The 24,300-nt window shown below is 38.3% G+C and overlaps 1 protein-coding gene across 6 annotated transcripts in view; it reads left to right on the top strand.

Annotated features, from left to right (window-relative positions):
* PTPRA (protein tyrosine phosphatase receptor type A) overlaps positions 1-24,300 on the top strand; it is a 159,295-nt gene that overhangs the window by 75,460 nt on the left and 59,535 nt on the right. For 2 of the 6 annotated variants that reach the window (XM_027621783.2, XM_027621784.2), the window contains exons 2-5: positions 1,703-1,874; positions 14,392-14,470; positions 15,150-15,491; positions 23,297-23,323. In XM_027621783.2, the coding sequence (XP_027477584.1) occupies positions 14,398-14,470; positions 15,150-15,491; positions 23,297-23,323 (442 nt within the window). In that variant the 5' untranslated portion in view covers positions 1,703-1,874; positions 14,392-14,397. Of the gene's footprint in view, positions 1-1,702; positions 1,875-4,039; positions 4,049-14,391; positions 14,471-15,149; positions 15,492-23,296; positions 23,324-24,300 lie in introns of those variants that run through there. The other 4 variants (XM_035728809.1, XM_027621785.2, XM_027621781.2 and 1 more) reach the window with 3 other exon arrangements.

The raw sequence follows: 24,300 nt of genomic DNA, 5'->3' as shown, positions 1-24,300 counted from the left end.
TCCAACTTCCTATTCATGGTTGGTCCCCCTCAGAACCAGTCTCCATTCTTAGGTGCTTTGCAAAAGTCACCTTCATTAATATAAACCCAGTTATGGTGGAAAGGCTTTATTATGAATTATAAAACACACATTTTACCTTTATGGCTGTGAAGCATTTTTAGGAACTGAGGGCAAGAGACAAAACACAACAAAAGATGCTCCTTGTTCTTGTCTCTTAGGACATTTTAAGGGTTTGGGAGCTTTGAGCCAGGAACTGTGAATGAAGATCAAATATATCTGAGAAATATATTTTGGTCATCTGAATGACCATATATATATATTTTTTTTTTTAATTAAAGTATATTTGACGCGCAATGTTACATTAGTTTCAGGTATACAACAGTGTGATTGATCAAGTCTTTACATTTATGTGTATTTCTTATAAATCACAATGTCATGCCCTGTAAATCCTCTTATCAGAGTCTCTAGATACTCCTGCCCTTCCTTGAGGTCCTCCTGGTTTATTGGCTAGATTATTCCTGAAGGCTTCAGTCAGTGGCCCTCCTAACCTCAAACCCCACCAGTTAGTTGATCCTCCACCCTGCTGTCATTTTTTCTGAAATCCAAATTGTTCCAGTCATTCTCTTTGTGCTAAAGCCTTTGGTGGTTTCTTAGTGTGTTCAGTGCAAGATCAAAACTTTTTGTTGTGGGGGCACCTGGTTGGCTCAGTCAGTTGAGCAGCCGGCTCTTGGTTTCAGGTGGGGTCATGATCTCAGGGTTGTGGGATCAAGCAGCGTGTCGGGCTCTGTGCTCGGCCCCGAGTTGGCTTGAGATCCTCTTCCTCTGCCCCCTACCCAACCTGCATGCCAACATGCACACATATACATGCACACTCTCTCAAATAAATAAAATAAATCTTTAAAAACTTTATTGTGGCATATAAGGCCCTCCAGGATCTGATCACTGATTCTGGTCACCTCGCCGCCTGCAGTACCTCCACATATCCTCACAGACCCCAATCTTTCATGTCTGTCATTTTCACATTCATTTAATGCATACTTATTGAGGTCCTGCTTGATGCCCTTACCCAGCTCTTTGCCATTCCTGGAACCAGATAGGTTTATTCAAGCCTCCAAGTCCTCTCACTTGAAGGACTGTTTCTGACCATTTTCTTAGCTCACTACTCTTTATCCTCCCAAGTTCAGCTCAAGCATCACCTCTTCTGAAAATTCCTTCTCTGATCTGCAGTTTCACCACCTTAATGTTAATCAGCTAACATTACTTATGGCAGGTGATAATTAAGAGTTTGAACAAATTGTTTGTGCCTCACTACTGGCTAGGGAACTACTGGATGACAATGTCCATATCTAATCTGTCTGGTGGTATTCTCAACATTAGGTAAAGCGTGAAGGCAAGGACATGAGCTTTTGAGTTTTAAAAGCCTTGACTTGGAATCCTAATAGCCACTCAATAGGTGTGTGGCCTTGAGGAAATTCCTTAACCTCTGTGATCTTAGATTCATCTGTAGAATGGAAAAAGGATATCTAACTCATCAGGTGGTTGTGAGGATTAAATGCATTAAAGTATATAGAATGCCTGGTACTAGTGCCAAGCACATAGCAGCAACCAAGGATTGTAGTTGCAAAAATACTTTTTGTTCTTAATAATAATATGATGTTGATTGAGTGAACAATTAGCTGAAGGAATTGAATCCTCCTTCTAGGTGCCTTTTTCTCAAATCAGAGAACCTGAACAGCTCTAGGAGAAGGCCTGGGCAGAGGTTAACACTCCTAGCTGCCACTTCTTTGTCTCTCCCACACCTGGGAGACATCCTCAGTAAGGCTGAGAGTGGAATACATATCTTTCTTCCCGAGAGCTTCATCTCCGTGAAAAAGGTGAGTTTATTTAAATCAAGACTAGTACTTGAACAGTCATAATATATTGAATATTGAAAATCAGTGATTGATTAATGTGAGTACATTTAAAACATTCACTGCCCCTTTGCTTAGAAATATATAAAATGGAAATAATAATCAGTTTTAGTTGGCATTAGGAAGATTTATCTGTTTCTACATTTGCCTTTACACTTTTTTTTTAAGGTTTAGTTATCTATTGTGGGGGGAGGGGCAGAAGGAGAGAGAGTCTTAAGCAGATTTCCTCACTGAGCAAGGAGCCCAACGCAGGGCTTGAACTCACGACCCCAAGATCAAGACCTGAGCCAAAACAAAGAGTCCAGCATCTAATGAACTGAACCACCCAGGCGCCCCTAGTCTTGATAGTTTTAAAAGAACAGATCATGATAAGATTTATGAAGAGAAATCAGGTAGTCCTGGATTTGAATTCTACTTAAACAATTTAACAGCTATGTGATCATCTTTCAATTTCTTTATCTGCAAAATGGGAGTTAAGAGTATGTAACTTAGAGTTGCTATGAGATTTAACGGAGATAAAATGCCAAATACTGAGATAATTTGTACCTGACACTTGATCACATTTTATTAGTACTAATGTATTGAATATTGAATGCTTAGCTTGGAATAGATATTCTCTTAATGGAAGCTATCACAGCCAAAGTCTATACTCTGAGCAGTGTGCAGATTGGCTCAGCTTTCCTTTGCTAGTGGGGGCTTCACAATATTGATTCCTTGAAACATTTTTTCTTTAGCAAATGGATGCAGCATTGTACTTAACTAGCAAGAGGGCTGAGAAAAATACATTCCAGAACACCTTCATCATTCCCATTCCTAGATCATCATAAGTCATAACATTAAGCGTTGGTCTTCTTATTCCTTATAACTAGCTGTATCAGGATTGGAGTTAGTTGTATAGATCAGAAAATAAAATAGGTTTTTTTCTTTCTCATATATATGAAATCAAAATAAGCAGGACTGGTATTGCAGTTAGTGTCATCAGAGAACTTGATTTCTTTCTAGTTCTCTCTTCTATCCTTAGGTCACTTCAGGGTCCATAAAGGCTGCCGGGGCTCCAATGATCACATCTAAATTCCAGGTTACAGGAGGAAGGAATGGGGGGTGGCAGGGGGAGCCCCTTCCTTCCCTTTAAAACCACCTTCCTAGAAATCTCATCATACATTTTAGCTTATAACTCCTTGGCCAGGATTTAGTCACTTGTCCTCAACTAACTTAGGAAGGGGCGTGTTCTTCCCTAGTATTAGCACCCAGTTTTCTTCCTTCTTCCTCTTAGGAGAGAATGGCATGTCTCTCGGGACCTCTCAGGGTCCAGGGACAGGGAGTGTATGTTTGGGCAAGGAGTGTTTCCCTTTGGCCTGAAGCCAAAGTAATCTTTTCTCTAGCAGATATTCAGTATGCCTGTAATGGTGCAAGTTGTATATTTAGAATAATTTACCCCTGAGATGCATGTAAGGATCTATAATTGCTTATAAAGTTAACATCCAAGATTTCTGTAGTTCAAGAGGAACACCCCCACCCCGAAAGGTACACAACACTGTAAGTTGCAGTAACACCAGTATCAGCATCAGAGGGTTGGGGAGGGTTAAGTGAGAGGAGGCATACTGAGTGCGCAGCGCAGGTGGGGCTTTGAGACGGGAGGGGAAGTGTGCGTGACTTAACAGCTAGTGAGCACTGCCCACCATCCATGTCTTCACCACTGAGTGCAGAGCCTCCACATGTTTCCATAGAGAGAATGTCTCAGATGTACGCTGAATTTGAATTTTAAGAACATTTAGGAAATGTGCTTAGACCCTCATAACCAGGAAAACAGCAGTTACAGTTTTTCAGAATTTTGTTTGTCATATATCCTAGGGCTTTTAAGTATTGTTAGTGACATCTTGGTTTTCCTCTGTTGTTAGAATGTTAAACTTTCCTGAGCACCCTAATGTATGTGCAGTGGAACCAATTCTTTTTTTTTAAAGATTGTATTTATCTTTTTGCCAGAGAGAGAGAGAGGGAGAGTACAAGCAGGGAGAGTGGCAGGCAGAGGGAGAAGCAGGCTCCTCACTAAGCAAGGAGCCCGATGCGGGACTCGATCCCAGGACCCTGAGATCATGACCTGAGCTGAAGGCAGACGCTTAACCTTCTGAGCCACCCAGGTGCCCCCCAATTTTTTTTTAACTAAGAAATGCTTTTGTGATGAAATAGGACTGTATATTGACCCTTTTTTCTGGGTGTGGTAGAATGGGAGAGAAAACACAATGTGTGTGCCATTGTGTCTGATAAATCGGGGAACTGCCCAGACTTCATGACTCATCTCCCAGAGCCTCCCTGCTCAGTTATTCTCTAACTTACCGTTAACCAAAGGATTATGAATCACAAGTGCTTTTTGAAAAATGAACAATGTATAAATTTGAGTTTCTTCCATTATCTTGGTTTTCCTGAAATATGTAATTCTGTCTTTACTCAGGCCAGTCTTGCCTAATCAAAAATGATGTATGGGACAGAGGAAGAAATCATATACAATTAACTCTTACTTAATAAAAGCAAACAGAAAGACTGGCTAAAAGAATTTATATATATAAAGAATTGATATATAGACACGGTGAAACACTGTGTAACCACTGAAAAGAAAGGTAGCTAGATGTATTAATATGGACTATGTCCAGGATTTATTATTTAATTAAAAATGCAAGCTGTAGGTAGTATGTGTAATATCCTTTTTATAGATTTTTTTTAAATGTATAGTTATATTCTGGTATAGCATAGAGAATTTCTAAAAGAATATAGAAGAAAATATTGAGTGATTACTTTTGGGAAATGGACTGGCAGGAGGTGAATGAGACCTATGTTTTGCTTTCTATCCTGCTGTATTTCTTTTAATGAGCATAGTATATTGTTTTTTTAGAGTAGTTTATGAAAGAGAAGTGGGCCAGTGTCCTTCATATATAACAAAAGCAGTATTTTAATAGACTACATTAAAAGATTCCATTCATTTCAGCTAGAAGATGAATAAGGTCTGAGAATCTAATGTAAAACGTGACTATAGTTAATAACACTGTACTGTATAATTTAAATTTGTTAAGAGAGTAGGATTTAAACATTCTCACCAAAAATAAGATGTGAGATGATGAATGTGTTAATTAACTAGATAGGGGGGATCCTTTCACATTGTTATGTATATCAAATCCCCATGATGTACACTTTAAATATCATATATGTCAGTTACACCTCATAGCTGAAATTAAAAAGATTTCATTCACAATGGCAGCATAATATAACCAGGAATTAATGCAGGAAGACATGAATAGGACAAAAAATAGAATAAGTACAGTTAACACTTTGAAGAACATCAAAAAAATAAATAAATAAATGAAAATACTGTCCGAAGAGTATAAAATTCAGTACCATAATATGCCAGTTCTCCTTGAACTGATTATTTTATCTGCCTTTTATTATAAAAAATTTCAAATATAGAGAAAAATTGAGAGAATTTTATATCCATCCTCACCACCTAGACTCTAATTAACATTTTATTCTACTTGTTTTATCATGTATCTGTCCACTGTCCCTGTGTTCATCCATCATTCATACTGTTTTTAATGTATTTCAAAGAAGTGCTTATATCAGTACGCTTCTTCCCAAATACTTAAGCATGCTTATAATTTATGATACTCATTTATGGGTAGAATCGTTTTCAGAGGTGAAATTTATGTGCAAATACACAAATCCATTTCCTTGTCAAAATAAGGAATATTACGGGCGCCTGGCTGGCTCAGTCGTTAAGTGTCTGCCTTCCGCTCAGGTCATGATCCCAGGGTCCTGGGATCGAGTCCCACATCGGGCTCCCTGCTCGGCGGGAAGCCTGCTTCTCCCTCTCCCACTCCCCCTGCGTGTGTTCCTGCTCTCGCTGTCTCTGTCTCTGTCAAATAAATAAGTAAAATCTTTAAAAAAAAAAAAAAGAATATTACTATTGTCCAGGAAGGTGCCCTCGTGTTCCTTTCCAGTAAATCTTCCATCTCTTTTCCAGGCAAGCATCGTTCTGATTTTTTTCCCCCACCATAGGTTAGGTTTTTAGTTGTTTGTTTTAAGATTTTATTTATTTATTTGACAGAGAGAGACAGCGAGAGAGGGAACACAAGCAGGGGGAGTGGGAGAGGAAGAAGCAGGCTTCCCGCCGAGCAGGGAGCCTGATGCGGGGCTCGATCCCAGGACCCTGGGATCATGACCTGAGCCGAAGGCAGACACTTAACAACTGAGCCACCCAGGCGCCCCGGTTTTTAATTGTTTTTAAGATTTTTTTTAAATTTGGAAGTACCTGGGTGGCCCAGTTGGTTCAGCGTCCGACTCTTGATTTCAGCTCAGGTCATGATCTCAGGGTCATAAGATTGAGCCCCGTGTCGGGCTCAGTGTGAAATCTGCTTGAGATTCTCTCTCCCTTTCCCCACCCCCAGTGTGCTTTCCAAATAAATAAATAAATAAATAAATAAATAAAATCTTTTTGAAAATTAAAAAAAAATTTAATCTCTCTGCCTTATGTGGGGCTCAAACTCACAACCCCAAGATTAGGAGTCACATGCTCTACTGACCAAGCCAGCCAGGTTCCCCTCCACCGTAGAGTAGATTTGCTTGTTTTAGAACTTTATGTATGGAATCATACATTATATACTCTTTTGTGTAAGGCTTTTTTCACTCAGCATGATATTTTTTAGATTGATTCATGTTGTGTGTATCAGTAATTCTTTCTTTTCATTGTTAATGTTCCATTGTGAGAAAATACCATTGTTTATATAGTCTCTTATTGGTGGTTACCTGGGTTGCTTTCAGTTTTTTGTTATTATGAACATTTGTGTGCTAGTCTTTGTGGACATATATTTTTATTTCTCTTGGGTAAATATATAGGAGTAGAATTACTGGTTCATGGAGTAGGTGTATATTTAGTTTTATAAGAAGCTGTCAGACAGAAATAAAAATATCACAAATAGTAGCTCATCCTAAAAATCATTCTGTGAAAGGCGAAACCATTCCCACTATTAGAATTTGTATACAGGGTTTCTGGCATTGAGCAGACTACGGCTGGCAATGCTAGTTTCCTTCTGACATTTGATAGTACATATTTTCCTTGGATTCAAACTATTTAACCCTTCATCTGTATCTGCATTCATCTAAGTAGATCTTTATCATACAACCAGCTTTTAAAATCAATTCGGAGAGAGGTGTGGGGAAGAGATGAATTTGGGAACGTATGGGATATCAGTAAATCAGATGTGACAGAGGGAGGTTGAGGGATTTAACATGAAGAGTTTGTGTGGGGGGGTAGGGGAGGGGGAGAGAAATACCAGTGGCTCCCCTGCCCCATGAATTTTAATTTTTTGAAAAGGTTGTTTTTAAGATCATTCAGAATCAAAAGGTGTCTTGTGTACTGAAATGATCTCCAAAGAGTCTCCTCTTTCTGTTTAACAGGCCTCATAGTATTCCATTTTATGAATATGCCATCATTTATTTAATCACATTCCCCTCTCCTGTTGGTAAACATTCAGGTTATTTCCAGTGTTTTTCTATTACAAACAGTGCTGCATTGAGTAACTTTGTACATAGGGAACTTTAAAAGTATGGGTATATCTGTAAAATTCTCAAGTGGAATTGTTTCAAAGGGTTTGTGTGTTTGTAATTTGCTGAATATTTATAGATCATATGAGAGTACTTGATTGCTCAAACACTTGTCAATGCATTGTTGTTAAAGTTTTTTATATTTGCCTGTCTGATAGGTGAAAGCTGGTATCACAGTGTAGCTTTAATTTGGACTTCTCTAATCATGAGTGAGGTTAAGCAATTTTTTTTTAAGAGAAGCATTTGCTTTTCTGTGCATTGTCAGTTTCATATCTTTTGCCCATTTTTCTTTTGGATTGTTCCTTTTTTATTAATTTGTAGGAGTCCTTTATATATTGGGAAATAAGACATTTGTGAATGAGTTAGAAATATTTTTGAAGAGCTCATTCTTTAAAAATTTAGAAGTAGTTAGTTGTTTTAGTGGAATGGTGAAAAAAGAAGCCAGATTGCCATGGAGACAACTCTTTCGAGAAAATTGGCTGCAAAGTAGAGTAGAGAGAATGCTAGCTGAAGGATTGATATAGAGTCAAAGGAGTTCTCCTTTTCTTTTAGAAATTCTTGTGTTTAAATGCTGTTATGAAAGGGAGGAATTAAAGCTAGGAGATGGTGGTAGGGGGTCTACAGGACCAGCTTCCTGATGGTCTGAGGTTCTTGGGAGGAATTGCAGAGAAGGAGGAAATTTGTAAATATGTTGACTGGGAGTTACGGGTGTCATGCAGTCCAATGTCTTCTATTTTCTCTGAAGTGAAGAAGGCAAGGCTAGTAGCCAAAAGTGTGGGAGGAGGTGGTTGGAGAGGAGAGAGAGGTTCTTTGAAATCACTGCTATGGAGAACTGGAGAGAGCTGAATAGGGAAATACAGAAAGATTGCAGAAATTGTTTGGACTTCCGTCGAGGCAGAAGTGGTATCAGCCTTATCCAGAAGTGGTATCAGCCTTATCCGTTGTTTGATTTTCTTAAGTAGCATTCAGCAGTCCCAAGTGTAGGGCTAATGGTTGGATTAGTTCAGGATTGGGCTGTCTTGGTTTTTCCCCATGTAGGTAGAATAGAACAATGTAGCAAAGGAGTTTAGGATGTTAGCATTGTGATGCAGTAGACACCAAGTTGTCTGGCTTGGGTAAAGAAGGAAATAGGACAGAGATACTGCATAAAAAAAGAGAGGTTCAGGGGACTGGAAGCTTAGGTGAGGTCCAAGAACAGGTGTAGGACTCATAAAAGAGAGAGAACTGCCAGGATAGGGAGTGTGGTTGGAGAGTGGGGAGGTAAGATTCGGTGTGAGTTTTTCCTGATGATGACAGAACCTGGAGTGAGCCGTTGTCATGGGTGGCCCAGGTAGAGTAGAAGAAGTGTGAGGTTGTTGGGGTTGAGGAAGTCAAGGAACTCATAGGCTGGCCGTCATCTGTGAGGATGTTGACCTGTCTTCCAGGAAAGTATCGGGACTTGGGGATGGGAAGAAAACTGTGAGCCACATTGCAGTTTCTTCAGCGATGAGTGCCTTCAAGAACAGGGACTATTAGAGCAGACTCTAGGAAGAATGGTTTTGCATATAAGATCTTTGGAAAGTGAGGAAACCTCAATTTTCCTTCCTGACATGCAGCTCTGGGATACTTGGAATGGAAGATTTGGAGACTGGAAGAGGAAAGAAGGAAAGCATAGGTATGGATGCAGTTTAATCTGGGAGGCAGGAAGTAACAGGAATTTACCTGAGGGTCTTTATATCCTCTGGGAAGAACAGGCCTTGACTACGGTGTTTCTGGCTGCGGTCTGTAGATACACCTTGTTAGTGACATAGATCTTTTTACATTAACATACCTCTCACTCCCCAGTTTACCCATACAAATCCTCTCCAGCTTGCCATTCGCTGTACACTCGTTCTTTTCCCTTGCAGCATCTCAGGTGAAGTACATCTTTCTCCAGCAGTTTCCTTTTAGTTTTGATTCGTATATTCATGCTCTGTAGTGAAATCTGTTTTCTTTTTAACTTAATTTTATTGATTATTTTCATTTATAAAAATTCTCTGCATTTTTAAAATTGAGAGAATAAAGTACAATGTAAAGAAGAAAATAAAAATCATAAAGTGCTGTGCTAAATGTTTATAGATGTTTTTCCTTCTAGTTTTACTTTCACGCATATACATTCATACACATACATGGGTTTAGTTGAGATCATATGGTATATTCAGTTTTGATCTGTTAAGCTTAAAAAAAAAATGAAGGGCTTGTTCCATTTCCTTAAATTCTTTGAAGATAGCATTTTGAATAGTAACAGTATATCATCTTGAATAGCAGCATAGCACTTACTTCAACTTTTTCCTGTTTTTCCTGCTGCTGGGTATTTGGATTGTTTCTGCTTTTCCACTTAATGAATATCTCTGTATCATTTTAGTCTGAGTTTCAGATTATTTACATTTACTTCAGAATAGAACCTTGGAAATGGGTCACAAAACAATATGGACATGTTTAAGATTCTTGTATAATCTTTCTGGGAAGGAATTTGTTGTTACAGGCTAATGGCCATTCCCACCAGTATTTGGTTCCTTTTCATGAGACTCTTGCCAGCATTGAATATTTCATATGATTGATCTTTTCTGATTTGAAAGGCAAAAATGTTCTCTCGTCATTATATTCCTTTGATTAATAGGGATGGTCAACACTTTTTCATGTATTTTCTTAGCCGTTTGTTTTTCTCTTCTGTAAATTATCTGTTTAGGTTTTTTAGATTTTTCAAAATTGAGGTCTTAATGTTTTCTATGTTGATAGGACTTCTTGTTTTAATCTTTTGTCTTATTTGTGATAATTTTCCTAGTTTATTTCCTTTCTTAAAAACAGACTTTATTATTTTAGAGCAGTTTTATGTTCATGGTAAAATTGAGCAGAAATTAGAGTTCCCAAATACTCCCTGCCCCTACACAGGCACAGCCTCCCACACTTGTCATCCTGTACCACCGTTACACTTACTCCAGCAGATGCATCTGCACTGACACATCGTTATCACCCAAAGTCTTGTTTACATTAGGGTTCACTTTTGGTGTTGTACATTCTATGGTTTGGACAAATAGATAATGACACATATTTATCATTGTATTACCATACAGAATAGTTTTACTGCCCTTAAAAATCCTCTGCCTGTTCATTCCCTCCCACCTTCCTAGCCCCACAATTCACTGATCTTGTTACTGTCCAGGAGCTTGCCTTTTTAAGAACGTCATGTAGTTGGAATCATACAGTATGTAGCTTTTCCAAAATGCTTTCTTTCACCTACTAATATGCACTTAAAGTTTCTTTATATCTCTTCATGGCTTGATAACTCATATCGTTTAAGTGCTGCATAATATTCCATTGTCTGGATGTAGTACAGTTTCTTTATCCACCTACTGAAGGGCATCTTCAGTTGCTTCCAAGTTTTGGCAATTAAGAATAAAGTTGTTGTAGGGTGCCTGGGTGGCTCAGTTGGTTAAGCGACTGCCTTCGGCTCAGGTCATGATCCTGGAGTCCCTGGATTGAGTCCCGCATCGGGCTCCCTGCTTGGCAGGGAGTCTGCTTCTCCCTCTGACCCTCCCCCCACTCATGTGCTTTCTCTCTCTCTCATTCTCTCTCAAATAAAAAAAAAAAAAAGAATAAAGTTGTTGTAAACATCTCTTCGCAGATTTCTGTGTATATGACGTAGTTTTCAACTTTCTTGGGTAAATAACAAGGAGCACAATTGCTGAAGCATACGGAGAATATTTAGTTATGTAGGAAACCACTAAACTGTCTTCCAGAGTGGCTGTACCACTTTCCATTCCCACCAGCAATGTAGGACATTTCCTGTTGCTCCACGTGCTCACCAGTATTCGGTGGTGTCAGTATTTTGGATTTTGGCCATTCTGATAGATGTGTTGTACTGTCTCGTTTTAATTTGCAATTTCTTAATGACATATGTTGAATATCTTTCCATATGTTTATTTGCAACCTCTATATCTTCTTCACTGAAGTATCTGTTAAGGTCTTTGGCCTGCATATTTTTTTTAATTTTTATTTTTTATTAACATATAATGTATTTGTTTCAGGGGTACAGGTCTGTGATTCATCAGTCTTACACAATTCACAGCGTTCACCATAGCACATACCCTCCCCAGTGTCCATCACCCAGCCACCCCATCCCTCCCACCCACCTCCACTCCAGCAGCCCTCAGTTTATTTCCTGAGATTAAGAGTCTGTTATGGTTTGTCTCCCTCTCCAGTTTCATCTTGTTTCATTTTTCCCTCCCTTCCCCTATGATCCTCTGTCTTCTTTCTCAAATTCCTCATATCAGTGAGATCATATGATACTTGTCTTTCTCTGATTGACTTATTTCACTTAGCACAATACCCTCTGGTTCCATCCACATCGTTGCAAATGGCAAGATTATATTTTTTTGATGGCTGCATAATATTCCATTGTGTGTATATATATATATATATATATATATATATATATATATATATACACCACATCTTCTTTATCCATTCATCTGTTGATGGACATCTAGGCTCTTCCCATAGTTTGGCTATTGTGGACATTGCTACTATAAACATTGGGGTGCACGTTCCCCTTCGGATCATACATTTGTGTCTTTGGGGTAAATACCCAGTAGTGCAATTGCTGGGTCGTAGGGTAGCTCTATTTTCAACTTTTTGAGGAACCTCCATGCTGTTTTCCAGAGTTGGCCTATATTTTAATTGGTTTGTTTTCTTAATTGTTGATTTTTAAGAGTTCCTTATAAATTTTGGAGAACAGTCCTTTATCAGATACGCCTTTTGCAAATATTTTCTCCCAGTCTGTGGCTTGTCTTCTTGTTCTCCTGACATTGTCTTTTGCAGAGTGGAAGTTTTTAATTTGAATGAAGTCCAGATTATTAATTATTTCAAAGGATCGTGCTTTTGGTGTTACACCTGAAAGGTCATCACCAATACCTAAAAGGTCATCGCCATACCAGATCATTTGATTTTCTCCTATGTTATCTTCTAGGTATTCTGTAGTGTTGTGTTTACATTTAGGTCTGTGATACATTTTGAATAAATTTTTGTGAAAGTATAACGTCTGTGTCCAGATTTTTTTGTTGTACACATATGCCCAGTTGTTCCAGCACCATTTATTGAAAAGACTGTCTTTGCTCCATTGTATTGTCATTGTTCCTTTGTCAAAGATCAGTTGACTGTATTTATGTGGGTTTGTCTAGGCTCTCTATTCTGTTATATTTCTTTTACCAGTACCACACTGTCTTGATTACTATTGCTTTATGATATATCTTGAAGTCAGGTAGTGTTAGTCCTCTAGCTTTGTTCTTCTGTATTGCATTGGCTGTTCAGTCTTTTGCCTCTTATCTTTAGAATTAGTTTGTCAGAATCCACAAAATAACTTGCTAGGAATTTGATTGAGATTGTATTGAGTCTATAGACCAAGTTGGGAAGAACTGACATCTTTGACAGTATTGAGCTCCCTATCCATGAACATTATTTGTGATTGATTTCTTTTCCATTTAGTAGCTTTTATTTTTTCTGTCAAATATGCCATTTTTACCTTTGTAATTTCTTACATCAGAAAATCCTTCCTTGTCCTAAGCTCACATATTCATTTATTTCCTTTTAAAATGTGTTTTTAAGCATTTAATCCTTCTACCCATCTGAATTTATTTTTACTCTATGGAATGAGGTGACGGTCTAACACTCTCCCCCCAAACACATAGTTATTTTTCCTCAAACCATTTCCTATCAAGAATAGATATGTATAGGGGCACCCGGGTGGCTCAGTCGTTAAGCGTCTGCCTTCGGCTCAGGTCATGATCCCAGGGTCCTGGGATCGAGCCCCGCATCGGGCTCCCTGCTCTGTGGAGAGCCTGCTTCTCCCTCTCCCACTCCCCCTGCTTGTGTTCCCTCTCTCGCTGTCTCTCTCTCTCTCAAATAAATAAATTCTTTTTAAAAAAAAAGATGTATGCAAATAATCAGCCTTCCAATTTGTTTTCTAACCCTTTTGGAGGGAATTGCATGCTTTCCCTATTTTAGATTATGGTCAGACGGGAGGAGTGGGGAAGTAGTCAAATTTTATATGGTTACACCTTGGGAAGGCCACCTACTGAACCCATTTCCCTATTAGGCATGGCTGCTGCTATCAGAGGCAAACTCCTAGGTTGTGTATGAACCACCTTCATCTCCCCACCCTTCCTCAGAGATTCTCATGTACCCCTTGGAGAGGCATGTCCTGCTTCCCTTGGAGAATCACTACCATATTCAGTTACCACCAGGGTGTGAGTCTCCTGAAGATAGGATGTATGCGTGTATTCGTCCCCAGTTCTTCCCCTAGTACTTAGCTCACTGCAGGGCACAAAAATCTGAATGGACAAATGAGCCACTATTACCAATAGGAGTGCCATGGCTCTTTGATGTGTTTTGAGGTGAAATAAAGGTTGGGAACAGCTGTATGAGCTCTGTTTCAAAGAGCATTACATTCTTGCAGTCACCCTATCTTCTCCATACTTCTCATGCTGAAGATGCTAAAGCTGCACATGGCGAACACAAGGGGAGCTTTTCGCAGGACCTCTCCCTAGCTCTCACCCCCCAGAGATACAGTCTGGCATGGGGATTTTTAAGTGTTCTTTGGGTGTTTCTAAAGTACTGCTAGAGTTGAGAATAATGCTTTAAAAGGTGTGTTCTTAATTAAGTTTTATTTTTATTGATATAAAGATTCAATTAAGTAGTTGGATTGCGGTGGCGGGTGGGGGGGGGGGTATGTGCCAGTCAGACTCCAAAAAGGTCATTGGTCCTGTGTGTACATTTTATTGCTGGAAGATTTTACCCAAAATACTCCTTTGGTGAATATTTTGGACAAAGTTACAATAATGTAGGATCTTATCTAATATGGCTGTCTCTTTTCTAGGTCAGCATGGATTCCTGGTTCATTCTTGTTCTGCTTGGCAGTAGTCTGACACGTGTAGGTGCCAACAATGGAACCACAGGTAAATTGTCATTTGATAAGGCTGCTGTCTGAATAGAATTTTGCTTTCACATTTAATGACTTAAAATTGGAGACCTGGGTGGTATTAAAGAAAGAAAAAATTAAAGTTTTACTTAAAAGTGATGGTATAAAATAAGTGTCTTTGGAAATCTCTGAGTCCTATTGAATGATCAGCATTGCTCTGTATACAATATACTACTTTAAATAACTAGATTATATGTTCATCCCTGAAAAGTTAAAAAAAAAATGTTGCTACTTAAGATTCCTATATATTGATTCTGAGGAAATAAGTAATGAATCCAGTTTTCTTCTTCCCTTAAACAGTAGTCCTTTGGAGATGATAGAAAGGGTCCAGTGTTAGATAAAAGAGTGTGTGTGTGTGTGTGTTTATTTTTTTAATTTATTTATTTGAGAGAGCGAGTCGGGGGGGGTGCAAAGGGAAAGATAGTCTCAAGCAGACTCCTCAGTAAGGGTGGAGCCCAGCGTGGGGCTCGATCCCAGAACCCTGAGATCATGACCTGAGCTGAAATCAGGAGTCAGCCACTTAACTGACTGAGCCACCCAGGTGCCCCTCTTGGAGAGTTTATTAATGCTTGCTGCTTTGTGCCTCATAACTTTTGAGCTATCACATTCTTCATGGGGTGTTTTTCTTTCTTTCTTTCTCTTTTTCATGTTTATAGTTTCACCTTCAGTAGGCATTACAAGATCTATGAAAACATCAACAGCAGAATCAGTCAAAGAAGAGACCAAAGCTTCAAATACTACTTCTTCAGTAACTTCTCCCTCTGTGGCACCAACATTCAGCCCCAATCTAACTCTGGGACCCACCTATGTAACCACTGTCAATGCTTCAGACTCTGACAATGGGACCACAAGAACAGCAAGTACGGGTTCTGTAGTCACTACACTTGCACCGAATGGAACGTGGCTTCCAGAGAACCAGTTCACAGATACCAGCACAGAGCCTTGGGAGGGGAATTCCAGCACCGTGGCCACCACCCCAGAAACTTTCCCTCCTTCAGGTACTAGGGATGGTTTCTTTTTTTCTCTTTGAGGTTACTCACTGTTTTATTATTTTGTGTTTTCTAGCCACAAGATTTCTTGAAATAAAAATTGCAAACTAATGAAACTTAGATATAGAGAATTCTCAGGGATATCTGTTTAACATAGAGTTAAGAGGAAAGAAGAAATACTCTAGAGGATATCCTGCTTTGCCTGGCATTCTGGTTAGACTGGGGAGGCTTGAGTGTTAAAGGTAAAAGAAGTTTGAAAATACAAGAGAAAGGGGAGCTAATTGATGATGCAAGAGACTGAAGATGAAAGGCTGCAGAAGCTGAGTAATAGGATTAGCCTTAAAAAGAAGGGACCCATGGAGACCATGGGAAGGAGAATGGGTTTGGATGTCCATAACAGATAGGGAGTGGGAACCCTGTGGCCAGGGGTAGAGTTAGAGGAGCTCAGGGAAACAGTTAAGTTGCAGTGCCAGCTTGTTCATGGCCTCAGCCCAGCCCACTTCTTTCCTTCAGTCCATCAGGGGTTGAATGGGAAGTGGCACCGAAGATAGAATCAGCCCTGGGTCAGAGACCAGGTGGGGTGGAGCAAGTTTCTGACCCCTTGGAGCCTCAGGGTCCTGGTCTGTAAAAGAGAAAGGGGTCCCTCACAGGGTTTCTGTGAGGAGTAGAGGAAATTGTTCCCTGACAGCTTTGTAACTGTCATTCCTTTTCTAGCAAAAATCACTATTCCGTCTTCTGTGGTCTCATCCCCTTGGCTCAGATTTCTTCCCTGTTAGATGGTGAGGGCCCTTAGAGGAATCACATCTCTCTCATGGGGAGCATTCAGAAAGTATTTGCTGAATTGGATCTCATTTGGTTTCTACAGATGCCCTCTTTTAGCTGGACTTTACAACCCAGACCCTGCACCTGCCTGCTTTAATCCCGTATTTTCCACTATAAATGGTATACAGCATTTGCCATTAAGAGCACAGTCTACTGAGCCACACTACTTGAGTTTGAATCCTATCTCTGCCATATAGTGGCTATGTGGCCGCAGGCAAGTTTATTTAACCTCTGTGCCTCAGTTTGTTTCTTCATCTGTAAAATAAGAACAAGTGACAGTAATAATACTTACCTTGTAGGGGAACTATCAGGATGAAATGGGTTGATAGAGGTAAAGCATTTACAGTGCACACCTGCACATGGCAAGCACTATTTTTAAGTGGTGGGCGTTGTACTGAGAGTTTTATAAAGTAATCCTATGAAGTATCCTATGAATCCTCTGAAGTCTATTTTATGTTTTGCAGGTGGAGGAGTTTTACAATGATGAAACTGTAACTTAGGGAGTATTTTTCGAAGTACAGGTCATGACCAATTCATGAAATCAGTTTAGTGGGCCATCATGATTTGTTTTAAGTGGATGGTCCTGTTCCATTTCTATTCTTTTTGTGTTTCATATATCATTTTGTGAAACTTATTTCAGTTATACAGAAACCCCTATTGAGTAACAGTGTAGAATGCATTTCTTGCTGTGAGTTATGGCCATTACTTCAGGAGGGAAGACAAAATAAACTTGTACAAGCTAAAATAGTCAGTGGGAAAGGTGAGACAGTAATCCAGGCCTGACTGACTGCATCCTGTGTTCTTCATGTCTGTTCTGTACTGTCTTCATTTATCAGTTCTGTGACATGACCATGGATAATTATTTCCCTTTAATAGATGTTTAATGTAAGACTATAGAGGTTAAATGATTTGTTTTAGATCTCAGGGCTGTCGAATAGCAGGTTAGGCCTATTTCTCGCTTTTGTGGTCTTTGCACTCTGCTGTTAGGGAATTGAGTTTTCCATTATCTGCCTTAGGTCCAAATTATGCCATAGCTAAGAAGCCGGTTATTGTACAGTTAACACATTTCATGTCTCAGGGGAGACAGACTGCATTTCACTGGTGACTTTTTCAAGATCAGTAAAACACAAGGAAACCTTTATGGTACATCAGGATGTCACAGCCTGAACCCCCACATCCTCCTCATCACTACCATCTCACCAGTCCTCCCATAATTGTTACATCATAATTTTTGGTTAAATCAGTATTTGATGTTTTATATTATTATAACTATAATGTTATTCCCTGCTGAGTTATATGTATAATGTGATGATTTTTCTTTTTTTGTACAATTTTTTCCTGGATTTTATAATTGCCTTATAGTTCTTTTTTTTAAATATTTATTTATTTATTGGAAAGAAAGAGTGTGCACACTCACACAAGTGGTGGGAGGGGCAGAGGGAGAGAATCTTCAAGCAGACTCCCTACTGAGCATGCAGCCCATCACGGGGCTGGGTTTCACGACCCATGCGCTCATGACCTGAGCTGAAACCAAGAGTCGGCCACTTAACTGACTGAGCCACCCAAGTGCCCCAATTGCCTTATATTTCTGTTTTAGTTTTCTTTTTGCCTGTTGCTAGCCAATTCTTCTCATACTTTCCATAGCCTCTCAATACAGTTTTCAGTAAAGTCAGATCTGTAAGGTAATCTGTTATTTATTTTTTCCTAGAGATCTTCCTCCTGAGTTGTCCATTGTCTTACTCAAGTCTAGGCTTGATCATCAGGGCTGCTGCCCAGGTGTTGGTGTGGTATTTCCCTTCTCTATTATTTTGGAAATTCCCTTTGCTTCCTGACTTCTATATTGATCTCTTTCTTGGTTACCCCATAATTTGGTAGAACATATCTTCCAGTAGCTTCCTGAGATATAGGGGGTCATGGGAGGTACATTGCATGAGGCCTTACATGTCTAAAAATGTCTGTAGGGCTGTGTATAGAATTAGAGGACGTATTTTTTTTCTCCAGAATGTTGAAAGCATTGTCCTGACTCCTAATTCCCAGGCTTGGAGGATTCTGTTGCTGTCCTGATTCTTAATCACACTTTGGTGTGTTTTTGAAAGATCTTTATCATTAGTGTCCTGAAATTTCATGGAAATGTGTCTTGATGTGGATATTTCTCTTTCATTATGCTGGATATTTGATAGGACCGTTGGAGCCTTGGTTCTTCGATTCTGGAAATTTTTGGTTCTTCAGTTCAGGAAATTTTTCTTGTATTTGGAAATTTTCTTCCATTGTCCATTTTCTCTGTTTTCTTCTTCTAAAACTCTTTTATTATTTGGATATTGGACATATCCTAGATTGATTCTTTATTTTAAATTTTTCTCTCCTTTTGACCTTTGCTTTGAGTCTCTTTTTCCTTTTTATATATGTATGTATGTATATGTATACATATATATTCCTTTTTCTTGTATTTATAACAAATGATACACATACGTATTGTGTATATTTCTGCACATTGCTTTTTGTCGTAAGCCTTTCGTACCTGTTCTGTATTACAATGAAGAGCTGCTTCATTGTATGGATATACCTTAATGTATTTATCCAGTCTTCCCTATCAGTATACATTAAGGTTATTTTCAGAGTACAAACAATAAAATTTGTCATTTCAAGCATATATGAGAATAGTGGTAGGATAAATTATTTTTAAGTATGCATTTGTAAACTGGTGGATATTGCCAGATTTTCCTCTATTGGGAAATTGATTCCTATGAACAGTGTGTCAGAGTGCCTGTTTTCCTAAGCTGTCTTCACTGCAGTAAATTACCAAACTTCTGGATCTGTGCCAGTCTGACAGGTGAAAATTAGCATCTCAGTGTAGCTTTAATTTGCATTTCACTGAGTGAGGGTGAGCATCTTTCCATATTTGGAAAGATCATTTGTATTTCTTTTTCTAAGAACTCTGTTGGTATCCTTTGCCTGGTTTTCTTAAGAGAATGTCAGGTTTTTCTGACTCATTTATAGAAGCTTTTTAATGTTAGGAAAACGAACCTTTGCCTACCTGTGATAAAGTTGCAAATATTTTTCCCCAGTTGCTCATCTAGCTTTTCTTCATTGCAGAAACTATCATAAGCAATTTAAAATATTTTTTAATTTAAAAAAATTATCAGTTTAAATGTTTTCTTGGTATTAGATCATATACAGGAAGACTTTTTTTTTTAGATTTATTTATTTATTTTAGAGAGAGAGAGAGAAAGTGTACAAGTGGGAGGCTGGAGGGAGAAGGAGAGAGCATCTCAAGCAGACTCTGCATAGAGCCCATGGTGGGGCTTGATCCTAGGACCCTGAAATCATAACCTGAGCCAAAACCCAGAGTCTGACACTTAACCGACTGTACCACCCAGGCACCACTAGGAAGGCTTTTCTTACTCCAGTATTACAAAATAATTTTCCTAATTATTTCTTCTAGACTTATGGTTTCTTTCATCTATATATGTATATGTGGGTGTGTGCCTAAATCTTTGATCCATCTGGAATTTATTGTGATGTGAAGTGTGAGCTATGGATCTGTTTTTTCCCCCCCCCAAATGGTTAACGACTTGTCCCAATACCTTTTAATGAATATCTATTTTTTTCCTCACTGATTCAAAATGCTACCTTATCATATATTGAATTCTGATATGTATTTAGATTCCCATATGTATTTGAGTTCTGTTTCTTGGCATTTGTATTTTATTTTCTCTGTCCATGTCAGAACCTCATTGTTTTAATAATTGTAACTGTAAAATTATTGAGTATTTGATAAGGTTAGTCATCCCTTGTTAATCTTATTTTTCAGAATTTCGCTAGCAATTCGTGATTATTTTTCTTTATGAACATTAGAATCAACTTACATAATAGGAGAAAAGTTTTTATTATGTCACATTTATAGATTAACAGGGACAACTGGCATCTTTAAGTCTTTTTTTTTTAATTAAAGATTTTATTTATTTATTTGACAGAGAGAGAGCACAAGCAGGGGGAGCAGCAGAGGGAGAGGAGAGGCAGGCTCTCTGATGAGCAGGGATCCTGATGCAGGACTGGATCCCAGGACCCTGCAGTATGACCAGAGCCAAAGGCGGACATTTAACCAACTGAGCTACCCAGGCTCCCCATCTTTAAGTCTTTCTATCCAAGAATGCAGTGTATTCCATTTGCTGAAGTCTTACTTTGTATGTCTTGGAAGTGTTAAAGTTTTTGCCACTGAATGTTGCACATGTTTTATTCAGCTTATTTCTAGATATTTCAGGGGTTTTCTTTTTGTTATTTTGGTGTTTTGTTAGTATAAATGGAGTATTTTCTTCTATGTCTTCTAACTGGCTGCTGTTGGGGCTATGAAGGCTATTGACTTTTTTTTTTTTTTTTTGAGCTATAATTGATCTAGGTCATTATTTTAGTTTTGGGTATACTACATAAAGCTATTGACTTTTGTAGGTACATTTTATCCTGGTCATCTTAATAAATTTCCTCAGTGTTTGACATAGTTTTCTTCAATTATCATAAATCTTCAAATCAGTCTCTTTCTTTTTCTCTTTAAATGCATTGGTGAATACCTTCAGAACAAAATTAGGAAGTAGTGGTAAAAGCAGTGTCTTTTATCTGACTTTCAGAAGGATGTTCTTAATAGTTTTCCATTAACCATGGTGCTGACTCTTAGGTTGAGGTAAACATATTTATCATGTTTAGGTTTTATGAATTTATTCCTGCTTTAAAGAGCATGTATGTCAAGAATGGGTGTTAAATTTTGCCAGTTGCCTGTTCAGCATCAATGAGCAAGATTGTTATGATTTTTTTCTTTTTATAATATGCTATGGTGAATCATTTTAATAGATTTCTTGACTTTGAACTATTTACATTTATGCAAAAACAACCCTACTTGGTCATGTTGTATTTTCCTTGAATGAACTGTAGCAGTTTGTTTGATACTACTGTATTTGGGGTTTTTCCATTGACATTCGTTAAGTTATTTAAATTGGTCTAGGTGTTTCCTTTATATATGTGCTTTTTTTTTAATTTATGTGTGCTATTTTTGATAAGTTTTAGTTGTCCGTGACCTAGAAAACTATGCGTCTCATTCATGTTTTAAAAATTACTTGAATGGATTTGAGGAAAAGTCATCTCTTAAGATTAATTTCCTACATAGCTGTTAATATTTGTTATATATTTATGTGCATTTTCATGCTTGAGTTGGATAACCATTTATGTTTCACACTTTGTTGTTTGTTTCTTCCAGAGAGTCTGCTATTGTATATTTATTAGTTCTAGAGAGTCTGCTATTGTATATTTATTAGTTCTACCATTTTTCAGTTTTTATTTCATTAATTTCTTTTTTATTCTTACTCTTCCTTCCTTCTCCCTGCTTTTCTTAGATTTATTTTGTGGTCTTTCTTTCTTCCTGAATTGAATGCTTGACTTGTTTTTATTTTCATTTTTCCCAGTTAATTCGTATATTTGATGCTGTGAATTTTTATAAGCACAGCTTTAGCCATGTCCCGTAAGTGTTCTTGTAGGTAGTTGTATTAGTTATGGTGCAGCCTAAACTACTCTGATAAAGGCATACCAAAATTCAGTGACTTAGGCAGACAAAAGTATCTCTCTCCCCTCTCACATTCCAGAGGTAGACAGAAGGCTTTGCCTTATCAGGGACTGAGTTCTTTTTTTCTTTTTCTTTTTTTTTAAAGGGAGGCAGGGGCAGAAGGAGAGAGAGAATCTTTTAATTCATGAGAGAGAGAGCAGGGCGGGGTGGGAGGGAGGAGCAGAGGGAGAGGGACAAGCAGACTCCACACTGAGTGCAGAGCCCAACTTGGGCCGAAACCAAGAGTCAGACACTCAACTGACTGAGCCATCCAGGCACAGAGACAGAGACGGGGGGCAGCGGGGGGAATCTTAAGGAGGCTCCATGGTGGAGCCCAATGTGGGGCTCTATCTCACAGCCCTGAGATCATGACCTGAGCCAAAATCAAGAGTCAGCCAATTAATCGATTGAACCACCCAAGTGCCCCCAAGTTCTTTTTTTCTTACCAGCTCTACCATCCCAACAAAATTGCCCTCATCTGCTTGGTCAGAAATGGCTCTCATCATTAGGTTCTGGTTCCAGCCCCAGGGAAGGGGGAACAGAGGAAATGGGGACAATTTCTTTTCCAAAGGATGTGATCCAGAAGTTACCCTTATCACTTTTGCTTACATCCTATTGCCTAGAATTCTTCATACAACTACATTTGGCACAAAGGAGTCTTAGAAATGCAGTCTCTAGCCAGACAGCTTTGTGCTCAGCTTAAAAAACAAAACAAAACAAAAACAGGGTTTCTGTACCAAGAGGAAGAAGAGACTATTACTGGGGGAGAGTTGGTGGATTCTGCCACAAGAATGATTTTATTATTTTTTAGGTATTTTACAGCTTGCCTTTGCTTTTAATGTTCAGGTGTTTTCTTTGTTAATTTCTAGTTTTACTGCATCATGAAGAAGGAATACTGTCTGTGTTATTTCCACAATGGGAAATAATTTATAAGGACTTGTGGGTATTCCACAAGCCTTTGAAAAAGTTTACTCTATTAATATATAGAATTTAGTCTACACTAGTTAGATTTTTTTTTTTTTCAGACTGGTTAGATTTTGTTACCCGTTACCATTTAGGTCTTTTATATCCTTAATTTTGTGCTATTGCATTTTAATGGCCTAAAAGACATAAAGACCTCTAATACTGTTGTGTTTGTATTTTTTTGTGTTCTTGTACTTTTTTTTGAAGATTTCTGTTGTGTTGTTTTTGTACTCAGAGAGAAGGACAAATCACTGGTTAAAGTTTAGTGAGTCTGGGTAATCCTGTTTCCCATTTGTTGGAGGGTACCTCATTTTAGCTCCAACATATATAAAGAAGAAAGTTATCTGTTTTCCTAGAGCTTATTTTGTCTTAACTTAGGTTGAATTGTAATGGTTTTCTTTAATTTGAGAATGAATGTTTCTATTTCTCACTTATTACACAGGTAATTCTGACTCGAAGGACAGAAGAGGTGAGCCACTCACCTTATGTCTGTTGTCCCCTTTATAATGTACAATATTCGTCATGTTTGCTCACAGTCTATGGTAACCTTGTGCGTCTGTATGGTTGTGTGTTCACGTTCCCTTAAGTTGTTTCCATATTAACCTTGTAGAGAAGAGTAACAGAAACAAATATTCACTATGTTTTTAAATATAGATTATGGGTTCTAACAGTTATGACGTCTTTTAACAAGTAATAAAACAGCTGTATCTCACTTTATCATGTCACTTTGCTAATATCATCCTTTGGTAATATTAAGCCATAATTGCTACACCATAGTTAATTCCTGATGTCTAGTCAATAATTGCCTGTAAACATCCTAGCTTTTTGTGTTGTTTTCCCTAGTCTATAAAGTGTCGACCCTTTGTCATTTTATATGGATTTTATGGGTTTTCACCTCTCTGGTGTAATGTCCCTATGGCTGGAGATGCTATATCAGTGGTCTAAGCAGGCCTGCCAAATCCCTGGTCACCAGAGAACAGAATGCGCGGGTACTTACGTGTAGTGGCTCATTTTGCTTAGGACAATAGTAAGGTTATCATCAGAGGGTGTAAGAGAAAGAGATCACCCAAAAGTCTAAAAAATAATCATTGCATTTGAGTTTGGGTAATGTTAATCCATGAACCAATTTTTCTCCTGTGATTTCTTATTTTATTAAATGAGCTTTCTGGGGCTTTTTATTCTTATTCCACTATTTAACCATGCACAGTTTTTCCTGCCTAATTAATAAAACGTTTGCAGGCTTAAATGAATTCCCACTAAGTAAGGGAGCATTTGAATCAGAAAAGTAGATACTATAATCCTTTATGTGTTGTCCATCTGCCACTGTATTAGTGAGGTGTTCTACTGTGCACAGATTTCTTGTAATTCTCCAGCTCTCACTTTCTTAAACTCAGGAACTAGTTTCTATCAAGTAGTGTCTTTGCTATTCACATTTGCTTACTAGAT

This window comes from Zalophus californianus, chromosome 8, assembly GCF_009762305.2.
Source record: "Zalophus californianus isolate mZalCal1 chromosome 8, mZalCal1.pri.v2, whole genome shotgun sequence".
Classification (NCBI taxonomy): Eukaryota; Metazoa; Chordata; class Mammalia; order Carnivora; family Otariidae; genus Zalophus; species Zalophus californianus.
This window is presented reverse-complemented; position numbering and strand designations above follow the sequence as displayed.